Source organism: Artemia franciscana, chromosome 8 (genome assembly GCF_032884065.1).
Source record: "Artemia franciscana chromosome 8, ASM3288406v1, whole genome shotgun sequence".
Taxonomy (NCBI): domain Eukaryota; kingdom Metazoa; phylum Arthropoda; class Branchiopoda; order Anostraca; family Artemiidae; genus Artemia; species Artemia franciscana.
Window position 1 is genome coordinate 45,040,090 of NC_088870.1, and position 14,899 is coordinate 45,054,988.

The 14,899-nt window shown below is 33.5% G+C and overlaps 1 protein-coding gene across 2 annotated transcripts in view; it reads left to right on the forward strand.

The window, feature by feature from the left end:
• LOC136030479 (coiled-coil domain-containing protein 186-like) overlaps positions 1 to 14,899 on the forward strand; it is a 97,849-nt gene that overhangs the window by 34,700 nt on the left and 48,250 nt on the right. For both annotated transcript variants that reach the window (XM_065709495.1, XM_065709496.1), the window contains exons 5-8: positions 2,021 to 2,140; positions 7,366 to 7,501; positions 9,328 to 9,482; positions 13,297 to 13,620. In XM_065709495.1, coding sequence (XP_065565567.1) covers positions 2,021 to 2,140; positions 7,366 to 7,501; positions 9,328 to 9,482; positions 13,297 to 13,620 — 735 coding nt within the window. The remainder of the gene's footprint in view (positions 1 to 2,020; positions 2,141 to 7,365; positions 7,502 to 9,327; positions 9,483 to 13,296; positions 13,621 to 14,899) is intronic.

Below are 14,899 nucleotides of genomic sequence, written 5' to 3' on the forward strand. Positions count from 1 at the left end.
TCTTTCCTTTCGTCTTTCCCCCCCCCCCCAGTCTTTCCCATATATTTGCCTTCTTCTTGCGAGTGATTCCAATCGGTTTAAAAAGCTGGGTTTTTCCCTTATAAACATGTTTTTTTTTTCAAGTCAAGAGAGTGAGCAAGGACGCCAGCCAAATAGAAATAAATCTGTTATTCACTTTCTTTCTCTATCTTTGTAATTCTCTCAAACTTGGGGAGGAACTAAGAATATTGCTTTGGGTTAATCACAGGAGTGTAAATTGCCGTAAGAGAGGTGGGTTTTCCCTCAGAATATTTGTAATTATCCCAATCTACGCAATTAAATATAGTAAAAGAATATAGAGGCTCTACCTCACAAAGAAAAAGGTAGAATATAGCTGGTTCATTGTATATAGTTGGTTTTTAATATTATGAGCTTCCAAATGTAGACTACCAAGTGGCACGACTATTAAGGAAATTGGGAAAACAATAGCTTTAAGGGTATATGTCAAAATCGTCTCCCTTATTTTGAAAGCGAGGTTCTCACGCAAAAAATTTGAGAGAAATGGTAGGATCCCACGACCTTGCAGTGAAAAAAAAGTCTAAAAGTAGGCGTACGCACAAAAATTTGTAAAAGAAATACAAAAAAAAAATTGTAAAAAATTTTACAAAAAAATTTGTAAAGTAAAAGAGAAAAACAAGCATACTGCTGGAAGCTGTGAAGAACACACTTTTCTCTTGGGGTGGAGGAGGAGAGGGCGGGATTGAGCCTTTTTATGACTATTTTATTCTTGAAATGTAAACTATGGATTATATTTGCTTTTTTTGCAAGTTTATACCAATGTTTAATTGAAGCACAGTCAAAATTTAATTCAAAATAGTATTTATCCAATAATTGACATGTTTTCTTGAAAATAAGAAAATTTAGTTGCTGAATTAGTCAAGTCAAGTAATTTATTAAAATGTAATTTTTTTTTTGAAAAAATTACTTGTGCTTTTCATGAAAACAGGCAAGATTAGTTGCTGGATTTATGAAGTAGACAAATTTTGATTATCTATACCTGGTATAGACGTAATATATAAAATGTGTAGGTTCTACTTCATATATGATGGATGAACTGTTTGATTTTGACGCAAAAACGAAGTTTGTGTTAAACATGAATTTTGTGTCCCAGATACGAGTTTTCTTCGAAGTTTTTGAGAACCAGTATCTATAAGCTTGTACATGTCCGGGATTAGAGCTCGTAGTTGTTTATCCCCAGTTTTAGGCATTTTTTTCCCTCTTAAGTGATTCTGTTTCCTGTTTAGTAATTCAGTTCCTTCTTCAGTGATTCAGTTTCCTCTTGTATTATTCTGTTTCCTCTTTATTGATTCTATTTCCTCTTTAGTGATTCTGTTTCCTCTTTAGTGATTATGTTTCCTCTTTAGTGATTCTATTTCCTCTTTAGTGATTCTGTTTCCTCTTTAATGATTATGTTTCCTCTTTAGTGATTCCGTTTCCTCTTTTGCGATTCTGTTTCCTCTTTAATGATCTTTCATTAATTAGTGGTCGTCATCTCTTAAATCCGTCTTTTATTTGTTTAATGATTTTTATCTGTAAGCTCTTTTTGGATGTGCAACTTAGTGAAAATAGGTACATTAATGCAGAACAAGAAATTGCAAATTACTGTAAATGGAAAATGAGGTATTTTGGGAGGGCCGAAAAAGTGGAAGAAAACAAAAAAATGAAAAAAAATATAATGACAATATGGAAGAAAGAAACCAGCTGAACAAGATCGTATCTCGAATTTTTTTTTTTGGGGGGGGACAAATAAATTCAAAAGACACATCAGAAATTTGATTATATTCATTTTTGTTAGGTTTTTACGTGTAGGACAAACATTTGGCCTTGGATATGGCCTTGTAGTTGAAGATAAAACTTCTGTAGATACTCAGTTTAGGGATTTATTTACTGCTTATCCAGTGATTATTTTTAACGTCTAAGTAATCATCTACAGCTTTTCAGTTAAATACTTTGTCTCACTCGAAAATTTTTTTTTTTTTAGTGTGCAGAACTATTGGCAGTAAGAAGGGATCTTGCAACTGTTAAAGATGAGCTATCTTCCAGGGACAATAGGCTTAAAATGTCTGAGGCTAAACTCAAAGAAGAAAGAGATGCAAATCGGGTAAGTAGCTGATCCTGTGGGTAGTGTGTGTGTGAGTAGGTAGCGTTTGTGTGAGTAGGTAGCTATAGAGGGGATAACATTATATAAAACAGAAAGAATTAAACAGAAAACTGCTTCATTATTAAACTTGATGAAAAAAAAGATAGTTAAGATATTTTAAAACATATTAAACATATTTAAACACATTAAATACATTAAAACCCACTTGGAAAACATAATGCATACGTTAAACTTCATAATGTGCAAAAACATATCTTGTTCATTTGTTGTTTAAAAGGTAGTTAAAATCCTCTGTAATTTAAAGGTGTAAGATAAGATAATAATCCATATTAAACATATAAAAAGTATTATATAATATTATATTATATATATATTATATTATATTATATAATTTATATTATATATAAAACCTATTAAACATATTTAAATAAATACCCATTTGGAAAACATAATGCGTACGTTAAGCTTGATTATTTGCAAAAACATATCTTGATCATTTGTGGTTTAAAAGCTAGTTAAAATCCCCTGAAATTCAAAGGTGCAAGATATCAAACAAACACAAAGTAGAAACAATAGGGATTTTTTTTCAAGACAGTGGAATTCAGTTCAGCCCTGTTTTTGGTGCAAGATAAGATAATAATCCAATTTCAGAATGGTTATACAGTTATATGAGCGAACATTAAGCAGTCTTAGGTTCGTCTCCTCCACAATACCTTGCTCTTTACGCTAAAGTATTTTTAGTAATTTCAACTATTTATTCTACGGCCTTTGTGATTCAGGGGCCATTCTTAAAGATTAGGGACAAAATTCAAGCTTTAGAGTAAATAGCGAGGTATTGACGAGGGGGTGAACCCCCTCATATACGTAATAAAAATACACAAATATAGAAGTTCGTTATGTAAGTTAATTCGTAAGGTACTTAGGTTTATTACTAACAAAACGTTCGTAACAAAAATAAAAAAAAATCTAGTTGCATTTTTAAGTAACCGAAAATTGGAGGGCAATTTTTGGTGCAAGATAGGATAACAATCCAATTTCGTAATGGTTATACAGCTATATGAACGAACATTAAGCGGCCTTAGGTTCAACGAAACAGTAAAAATCTCAACAAAAAGAATCCTTGTTATTACGAATGGTATTGAAATTGTCGCAACTTTAATTCTTTTCATTACAACTTTTACAGGAGCGGGTTGTCTGGTCTCAACCAAACTCTGTGGGATGCAAAAGATAGTTTTCCAGTTGTGCCTTTTGAAGACTAGGACCAAATTCCAACTTTTTAGGAGAGACAAGGGAGGGAAATCCCTGAATTCTTTTCATCAGGATAATGCGGGAAGGGGTGGTCAGGCCTTAATCAAGCTTGATAAGAAATAAAAATAAGTATTCCGGTTTTCCCTTTAGATCTCTGGATATTATCCAGCTTTTGCGGGAGGGAGGGAGGGGTCCCTAATTCGTATAATCAGAGCATCGTCCTGAAAATATTTTAGGATCGCTTAAGTAAGATACCAAAATTTTGGACGCTTAAAAACATTAACCCTAGAACAGCAAAGAGATAAAAGAAGCTGAGTATGGACTTTAGTATTTAACGCTTTCTAAAGATATAGGACGCAGACCTCAAAATCATATTCCTTGCAAAGAGCAAAGAAGTCGTAATCCTTAGCAAATACTCACTCCACAACTCACACTATACGAGGAAATTCGAATGGCGATTTACTATTTTTTACAATCATTGAAATTTAACCATACTGAAAACTCTCAGGTCGGACGAAATACCTAATCCTTTACGTTCCGACCTCGCTAACGTTTATTATCGTTACTAATCTTATGGTTATGATTAGCCACGTGAAAATAAATTGATTGATTTTATTCGTTCCATATTTTAAGGCCTAATTTCACTTTACTTTTTAGAGACTTTAGATAAGGGTGCGTACAAGAGATAAAGGATTCAAAATTACTTGTTACCCCACTCAACTTCTCGTGAGTTGCTCGAGGGATTATTTTCAAATAGATGTGTGGTGTTTTCTATATATGCGTTGTCGAGGTATAGAGGCGTAATCTGCCTCTTTCAAGCGCTAATAAATTGTGTATTATGCAGTCAATATTGACCTGAGTGTTCATATATATATCTGACACAGAAGAAGATGGTGTGACACATATACATGCTTTCTTCCAGGTGCATTTTTCAAACCGGTTTTTATTTCCGTTGAAGATTTTTGTTTTTGGTTGATTAATGTCGTTGTCAGTAATGCTGGAATAGGCGTATGATCACAATGTTGTGCGTTATTGTTAACTATAAAGATCAAATAATATCAGGGGAAAAAAATTGTCTGATCATATCACAAGTTCTTCCAAAGTAATTAATATAAACATTGTTTGATTTTTGCACTACATGACGCAATGGGAGAAACATTGGTTTTGATATGGTTCACATTGGATAGCATTGGTTCACCTTGAGCCGAAGATGGGTCAACATTAGGATTTAGATCATCCATAGTTACAAAACTTAATTAATAAACGCAAAAAATATTTAGAACAACAGGGATTTTTTTTCGTAACTCAAAAAAAAATTCCCATTTTGAGTGGAACTAAAACGAAAATCCCTGTTGTTCTACCTGTTGTTTGTGTTTATGATGAGCCGGCAATGTGGTCTTCGGTGCTATTTACTTTAATTAATTCGAAGAACCCCAATTTACAAGGCCTTTCAGTAGATCACACGCCTTTGCTAGTTTGGCCAAGGACTTAACAGAACGGTTCTCATAAGGGACTAAGAGTTTAAAAAAAAACAGTGAACACAACAAGTACAACAAAGAACGATTCATGAAAATGAAAAAAAATGGGGTAGGGAAAAGTAAAACCTAAATAAAGAGACACACGAGTCCACCGGAAGGGCAACCACCTGTAATTCTCACAGTATTCGGGAATGCAGTATGATGTTTACTTTGCTGCAGAAAATTCAAACTTGAGGCTACAAAAAGATCCTCCTGGAGATGTGACAAATTGTAAAATTAACCAGGTCATCAGTAATAGAATCCTTATCTGTGGTGCTGGTAATATTGAACAAAAAGATCGATATGTGCTTATAGAGAAACTATAAGATACTATATAGAGAAACTATAGTCGATATGTGCTTATAGAGAAACTGGCGTTTAATTTGGTCTTTAATCACAAGTAGGAGAAGCTGTAAAGGGGTATTTTTGCTGCAGTTTGCACATTCAAGATTAAAGCACTAATCTGGCCTGGTATTCGGCAGGTAGTAAGTGATGGGCAGCTGATTTTCATTTTCCTTTTTAGTTTGTGTTTTTGCTGGCTATTTTTCTTTTCTTTCTTTTTGTTTTTTCTCTCCTTTTTTGGTTATTTTCCACTTTTGGCTTTTTTCTATTTATTTTTTTTTCTCTCCGCCTTCCTGGCCTTTGTTCCTTGAGTGAGGTGTTAATTTTAAATATTGTTTGTTGTTGTATATATAAATAATTCGTAAACAAATGAAATATAGAAAACGTATGTCATATTTTTAATAAGACAATGGGCAAAAAAAGAAAGCAAATCTTAAATAATAAATAATCTGAATATTTCGGCTTCACGTCCGGAAGCCTTTGTGAGCGGTAAAAAAATAAAAAAATAAATTTCTTTATTTTAAAAAGTAGTGCTTATGACCTATGTTTTAATTAAAAGATTAAGATAGAATAAATTCTAGAGGTAATTAAAGGTTATAAACGGAAACTGGTCAAGTAAACTTATATTTTATAAATTGAATACATCTTTACATTTGCTAATCTAGCAGAGGCACGTTGACTCTTTTCTGAATTAATTCCACCTTACCCTTTGTTTATATGGTTGATACTTATGCAAAATGTTATTGTTTAAGGTATTTGAGGTTCTGATTAGTCTTTTAACTAAGTTATTGTAAATTAACTGTTTACGTGGTTTTAGAATTGTATTTAAATAGTCCTATTCAGAAGATTAATTTAGACACGAACGTTTACAACACACACAGTAGACATGTTGGTCTTGAGCTTTGTGACTTTTGGTCTTGCATGGATCTTTTCGTCTTTTTCTTCTAGCGTTTGTGTTGTTATCTTTTTTTCGTGTTTTTTAGGCTACTTTCTATTTTTTTTTTAACGTTGATAAAGGCTTTTTCTTAACTTTAAATTTGAAAATGGAAAGGTAGTGTCGTCTAAGAAATTATTTATTTATATATATAGGTATTAATATCCATCTACGAATATCTATCTGTCTAAGGGATTTCTTTCATGATAAGGTGAGACACTCAGCATCGTGGACATTTTGGAATATCACTAGGGAAAGAGTAATAAAGAAGATCTAGTGAAAGATAATTGAAAAATATTTAGGATGATTCTTAAACTCATCATAGGAAAATTGTCATAGCCAACTTTGACGCCATGCTTGAAATTCGAATATCGACTGGGATTGTCCCAATCGCTTAGCATTCTTGATACTGTGAACTTTTAAAAGCATCGTGATTTCTGCATCACGATATCATGATGTTACCAGGTGTTACACCAAAGTACCGCTTAAGCACTACTTTAACTGCAGAACAGGAGATTGTATTTAGGCTATAATGGGAGGTCCTCCACAACAAACTTGTATTTACAAACCACTTGTATTTACACAGCAATGTGTGAATCCTACGCTTTAGCTGGCTTAGGTACCTGACGAAATGATATTGCGTTGTTTACATTAGAGACAATGACCCGATAGAAGATGACTCCACAGTTGCTTAAAAAAGATCTGCCAGTGAAAGAAAATAAATCGATGGAAAATTTAGAAGCAGCGTCTTAATAGCAGTTTCTCAATAGTTTAATCGCTGTTTTGAGTTTCTCATTTATACCTTCAAGTGATTTACTAAGACAAGGTTATCTAGCCATTTAAACAATAATAAAAAGAATTATCTAAGGCTATGTCAATGATCTAAAAAATTGATAAAAATGATAACTGACATTGACATTGAATTTGATTATCCTTGAAAGGTCTCTTAGTGTTAACATTGCCATTGATTATCCTAGAAATTACTTTTAGCATTTGGCTGAACTTACTTGAGGTGGCTTTATTTCCATATCTGTTTTTATCTTCCTCCTCTTGATGTGCAATCCGAAAATGAGTCCCTATGGGTTTTGCTCATGCTATTCTGAACTTATTTAATGTGATGGAGGCTGGGGCTTTCCAGGGCGTCAAAAATGGAGAGCCAAATATAATATTAGTTAAAATTATAGGAAATGAAGTCTCGACTTGAGCTGCTAAGCCATCGCATCAAAGAGCAGAAAGATGACTTTGATTTGAAAATAAAAGACATGCAAGAAGTATTAAAAAATTATAAATCTGCTGAAGAAAATAAAACTGTGATGGCTGGTGAGTTTCTTTGTCCTATTTTTCAATTTTCTGTTGTGATTTTATATAGTAGAGTATATTATGCTATATTTAACATAAAAAAAAACTCCGCTGGGGCATTGCCAAAAAAATCCCTCTGGTTGTATTGTTTGTAGCCTCTGATTTACACATTACTTACCTTGAGTACATAGGATTTAATCATAAAAGCACAATTTTTAGCAGAAAGCTATAGCTCAGAATCTGTCGGAGAGGCATAGGTTGGAGGGTACATTTAGGATTAGTTTCTTCAACTTGAAAATCCTCTATTGCTTTAGCTTTGTTTCTGCCTATATTTGCCCCTTGATAGGCCCGTGCGATGGCTTCTTAAGAGGCCCGTACCTCTTGGGTCTGTTTCTCGTGCTATTTTTATATTACATGATTTTGCTTATAAACTTGTATGTATTTCACGTTTTTTCTTTTTTTTTGGTTCGAGATTATCGTATATATATATATATATATATATATATATATATATATATATATATATATATATATATATACATATACATATACCCTAAAGCTTGACAAGTGCTTTCCAGAAAGTGTTCTAGAATGATACAAATATATAAAGTTGGTAATTCAAAGTATGCTATCTTCGAATTGGCTTCAAAATATCTTAGAAAATTATTTCATTCTTTAAAGCAAATACAAGTGAACAATCCCTCTTTTTCTTTAACTTTGTGATAAAAACTAAAATTATTGTCACATTGTTCTTGGTGCAGAATACTAAACCAATAAAACATTGCGAAAAAAACTTAGCTTAAGCTATAAAACAGGAAGGAGGGAGAGAGGGTGTTAGCCCACTTTACTTTCATTTTGAAAAGAAAGATGTATTAAAAAATTTCATTTTGAAAAAATATATCCAACGTATAAAAAATTTGTATTCAAAAATTTAATACAATTTTGTTTATATTTAGTTTTGTTTTTATTAATACCAAATTCTGATCCATCGTTTGTAGCCATGCTTTGAGAATAAGGATTTATTCAGGTGTATTTGCAGTACACTCTAAAATGTGATTTTGCATAATATAAGGGGGCCGCCGCGTCCATCAACCGCTCATTGAACAATGTTTTATTTTAATTATTCGACTTTTCATTAAGTTTAAAAATTAACTGTTTCTGGAATAAGAGGGGAAGACATTACTATTGTACGCTTAATCAAAATAGAATCTAAGTATTGCTTTGTGTAACCTGTAAGTCTCTGTAAATCCCAACAAATCACTAATCTGAAAACTATGGCTTGATGCCTTAGAATGAGTGACGGTTTCTTCGGAGACTTACAATCTGATCTGAGTCAGATGGGTTTTGGATGCTCTCAAGAGAGTATGCGATTTTTCTCTTTTTCAGGCCTGAAGCCTAAAAGTGAGCGACTATATCTCATTATAGAGATTGCATTCAGTCAGTAGGTTTCATTAAAAGGTGATGCGTAGTTTGATAAGTACACCAATTTTGTATCAAGGCTGTGGGATCAAGTTGAAATTTTCAGGAAAAGTTATTTTAGGGCGGGGGAGGCGTAATTTTTTGGGGTGAGAAAGAAAACTGTTTTCTCTCTGGTGGTCACTAAAGATTACATGCTACGAGTTGGTTTCTATTTTTTACGCTTGTCGTCCAACAGGGTTTTTGGCTTGAGATTTTCAATCATAAAATTGATTTTATATCATAAAATGCTTAATTATATTATATGATGATTACATTGTATATTATATCTTTATTATATTATATATTGATCATATCATAAAATGGCTTGAAAATCATAAAATTATTCTTGTGATGTTTGTAAATTCATCAACGAATTTATTTTTTTTTAGAAGAGGAACGGATTGAACATCAAGCCAAGGTAATAGTAGAAAATCAATACAAACAGAATGAATTATCCCAATATAAGCTACTTTTGAAAAGCTTTGAGTCACTTAAGGAACAGGAGAACGCGCGAACCGAAGAACTGAAATTAGTGAGATCTCAGGTAAGAAAATGGGGACGTTTAATTAACTAAATTTATATATATATATAATATAATAATAATTTTAATAATATATATAAGTATATATTACTATAATATAGTAACATAATAATATATATAAGGTTAGATTGAGCATTCCCTCGCAATAAATCTGTAGTCCAGCGCCTATACGAGCACTTTACGGAAAATATGCTATTAAAAGGTTTTTTTTGGTTAAAGAATTTATTATAATCATAGTTCAGTAATTTTCTTTCGCTAAAACATATTTAGGTTACTTTGGGCGTTTGCAATGAAGCTTTAAAATAAGCCATTGCCAAGGTCTTGGCTATGGAACTTTACAAGGCAGACTACGTTGAAGTATTTTTGTTGTAAATTCATTGTTGAATAAAAACTTTGTTCTCTGCTTCTTCTTTACTGCTTGAAATATCTTGGTAAATATTTAGGTATGCAAATTCATTCAGCTAGGTCTCTCCCATTCTCTTTAATATACCTTTAGGGTATGTGTTTAGTCTTCAGGTAAACCGTAATGAAAATCTTTAATAACCTGTCAACGTAAGGGTAAAAGCTACTGTCATTAGCATTTAGAGGGCTATTGCGTTTTTTCGTAAGGTTGCCTTAGGCCGGTTTTTCCGCTAGTCAATGTCCTAAGACCTTACTTCTCCTTAAGTATTAGAGCTCACTGATCTGGGACAAAAATCCTTAAATTTGAATCTTTCTGTCCAATAAGATATTGGTCAGAGGACTGCATATTCTTGTCTAATTTGTAACACATTCAATTTACAGAAAAAAAAATGATCCGAAGAGTAAGGTTACAGTCCTCAGACAGTATTTAAAATTAAACCTACAATTATCAGAAAGGATAGCCCTCAGATCTTCGGTTTTAGTTACAAATACGTCTATGAGTATAACGTTTTTAGTATGTTTATGCACATGTCATGATGATATGCAATACTCTCTCTTTAGAGCATCTCACCTCGTAACAATTTCTGGAGGGAAAAGCCAGTTCGAGGGGAAAAGTATGTTCAGAATCCTCAGACAACAATGGACATTAAACCTACAAATTACAGAAGGAATAGCCCTCAGATCCTCGGTTTCAGTTACAAATACGCCCATGGGTATAGCTTTTTTAATATGTTTATGCACGTTTAATGATAATGTTCAACACTCTCTCTTTAGAGCAACTCACCTCACAACAGTTTGTGGAGGGAAAATGACCTGAAGAGTAAGTTCAGAGTCCTCAGACAGCAATGGACATTAAACCTACAAATGACATAAGGGATAGCCCTCAGATCCTCGGTTTCAGTTACAAATACGCCCATTTTTAGTATGTTTGTGCACGTTTAATGATAATGTGCAACACTCTCTCTTTAGAGCAACTTACTTCGCAACAGTTTATGGAGGGAAAATGACCTGAAGAGTAAGTTCAGAGTCCTCAGATAACAATGGACATTAAACCTATAAATGACAGAAGGGATGGCCCTCAGATCCTCGGTTTCAGTTACAAATACGCCCATGGGAATAGCTTTTTTAGTATGTTTATGAACGTTTAATGATAATGTGCAACACTCTCTCTTTAGAGCAACTCACCTCGCAACAGTTTGTGGAGGGAAAATGTCCTGAAGAGTAAGTTCAGAGTCCTCAGACAACAATGAACATTAAACCTACAAATGACAGAAGGGATAGCCCTCAGATCCTTGGTTTCAGTTACAAATACGCCCATGGGTATAGCTTTTTCAGTATGTTTATGCACGTTTAATGATAATGTGCAACACTCCCTCTTTAGAGCATCTCACCTCGCAACAGTTTGTGGAGGGAAAATGACCTGAAGAGTAAGTTCTGAGTCCTTAGACAACAATGGACATTAAACCTACAAACGACAGAAGGGATAACCCTCAGATCCTTCGACCCTTCAACGTTGTATGTATTCACGGTAGATTGATCCATACTACCGAGGACAGAGTATCCAACAAAGTTTGATTCATTTTATTCCTTGTCGAATTGCATTGCCACCTCACAATTTCCAAATGAATTTGTTTGGCCTTTTACAGGAAGTCACTTTCTCTCTAGAAAATTCCACAAACAAATTTGAAACTTGAACTCATGTTTTGCTTTAGTTACATGCAACGTAAGCTATGATCTAGCCATCAATAGTCGTACTATTTTCAGCTTCAGAGTAGCTGGACAAATTTGTCACAAAATTAATTTAGCGGCATATACATCACAAACTCTTGATTGTGATATTGAACCTCCTTCATATGGTTGAGTGTAGTTCTAGACCCCCATGAAGTTGTTAATAAATTCCTTGCACTTCTTTTAAATAATTGGAACACTCTTAACTTAATGGATCTCTTGGAAGAAATATTGCGAAACACAAACAAATATGCCAAACGTTACATCTTTAGATTTAACGTTTACGTTAATAACGTTTAGATCGTTATTGTTTCATTTCATATTTCATATACCTTTGTCGTTTTTTTTTCGCACTTTCTCGGACCCAAGTTTCCTTGTAATTTTAAGGTGTTTTGTTTGTTTTCTGAAGATTTCTTATATTAGTTGTGTAGTAAATGAGGTTCCTGCCCTACCTAGGTCACCCCATCAATTTACATTATTATTTTCAATCCACTTTACGTCATTTTAACATCAAATGTAGCTTATTTTAAACATTTTCCATCCCTGCATTCAACATGAAAACAGGTCCTTGGAAATAAATTTTGATCTCATTTTTATACTTTTCACAATGTGAATACGGGTTCTAGACCCCACCTAGATCACCCATCAATTTACCCCATGTTCAATTGAGTTCACACCATTTTAAATGATAGTTTCCGACATCTTTACAATTTCCCATCCTTAGCTTTAAGATCAAAACAGGTCTTGTGAAACTAGAATTCAATTAAATTATGAAATAAAAGTTCAATCATATTCCATTTTTCCTACACTATCGATAAAATCTAATAAATTAATATTTAGTGGATAGTTTGATATCAATATCTAATAATTTATTTTATCTTTATTTTCCCTTTCAATAACCTTTAAATTCATACCTTTATCTAATTAAAAAAAAAAAAAATTCAATATCAGCTGCTTGGAATCAAAACGCTTAGGTGCAAATAGATCAACCATTTCCCCTTCAGAATCAATAATAATAACGAGTTCCTTTCCATATTTAGTTGTAACGTATTTCATTCCTGTAATTGTGTATTCCATTCCAATGTCTAGATACCTATTCATATTGTGAAAAGTATAAAAATGAGACCAAATTTGATTCCCAAGCACCTGTTTTCATGTTGAATACAGGGATGGAAAATGTTCAAAAGGCGCAATATTTGATGTTAAAATGATGTAAAATGGATTGAAAATGATGTAAATTGATGAGTTGCTCTAGGTGGGGTAGAAACCCCATTTACTCTGCTGCTTACATTTTACATTTGAGTTTGATGTGTTTATTCGTATATATATACCGACTATCGTAACCTGACATCACCTAACATGACAACACCAATTTAATAAAGTGAAAGTAATCGGATTCACGACACTGCTTGACTACTTTGATTCCTGCGTGGGCCCTGCAGTGTGTTGCTGCAGTTGGATCCGGTCTGTTGGTCCTGTATTAGCAAGTGAAGATCAAATCTACTGCTCTACCACGGGGCACGGCCATTTAATTCCCCTCATACAGGGAAATTTAAAGTTATCGCCAAAACCTTGCCATCGCTCATGAAAATAGAAACATATTCTACAATTTTTGTCAAGCATTGATGTATTCAGTCAATACCTCCTTTTCCTAGCCTCAATCAAAATCTTTTTTTTCTTTTTTTAGGTGGAAAATTCGAAGGACGAATGCCAAAAACTAACTAACACAATAGTCAGCCTGAATGAGGAAATAACTCAAATTAATTTGAAAAACTCCGGTTTGAGAAACGAGCTACAAAAAATGGAGTCAGTTAAGCTGGAACTGGAAAAAGAGAAAGAGCGAGCCAATGATTTAGAAGCTGATATAAAGAACTTAAATGAAATAATTCAACATCTTCGAGAAGAACTAGCAGTATCCTGCGATAGAGAAGCGGAAGCTTTGGCATTTTCAGAAAAACTCACTGAGGCAAATGTTGAATTACGATCTACTTTAACAGTCACTGAAGGAAAGGTATTTCTTTGTTTATATCTTCTTTTTTATTCTTTTTCGTCTTTCTTTCTTTTTCCGAGGCAAAGGGGTTTTCCCTCTTTCTTTTTTTGTACTCTTGTCATGCTATAAAGATATTAATAAATTTGGTGAATAGTTCATGTAAAAGTTGAGAAATTCGCTAAATAATCTGGCTCAATACGCGAGTCCACTGATGTAAAATTTTCTGCGCGTATATTTTATATAGAATATGTTCAGACAATAAAAAAAGAAGGTGTCACGCATCAGCAACAAAGGAGGCTACAGCTGGGTTGTAGCCGAACCACCGAAAAAAAAATGATGTAACATTTTATAAATAAAGGTTTATCGAAGCTAAAGAGTTTTAATAAAAATAGCCTGGAGATGAGAATCAAAATGTAAGACTTGATTGAGTTTACAGATCTTCTTAGCACGGTCATGGTTTAGCTTTCTATATGATTTCTGGTCGTGTGCTTGTTTTAGAAAGCATAAGAGCTCATTTTATAAGTTATCATGGCCTCTCTTCCTAGGCTCCTTAGACTGTTCATTTTAAACTGCTTTTCATAGGCGCGACTTCTCCATTTGATGAATGTGATCCAGTCACCTTCAGGGGCGCAACTTGCTATGGGGTAGGTAGGCAACTGACCCTCCAAGAACTTGGCTCACCCCCCGTCCGCAGTCCCCCCCAGCTAAAATTTAGTTTCTTCAAGAATTTTGTCAAAACTAAGATAAGCCTGCATAATTCAAGCTTCCACAGAACTGGACAGTTTTCATTAGTATATATTTACCTTTATGGTACTATAGGGCTCCTTTTTTAGTTTTCGATGTTATTTTCACTTGATTTGAGAAAAATGGCTCCGATTTTGCCCCCCATCCCCCCTCGATGATTTTGACGAAATTGCGTCACTGGACACCTTGGTTGCTGCAGTTAGACTTTCTAAAGGAAATAAATAAAACTAGTTTCTGAAGAAATTATTAAGTTCTGTATATTCTAAATTTTTAAATATCTTAAATTTTTTGAAAATATTCTTGTGTTGGGATGAAAAGCCTTGTATTATTAGACTGCAAATGTCCGCTAAATAATGTTAGAGAACTGAGAAAAATTAGATACTCCAATGATGCAAATGCAAATTCAAAAAGACAAAAAAAAAGCAGAGGTTTGTAGACAAATAAAATTGTGTTTCCCCCTGTGGCCTACTTTTTCTCTTTTATTCAGCCGAACGGGGTTGTTGTAGCACCCGAAGTTCTTTGATAAATTGTCGCTCAGAATTATTGTTTAATTGTC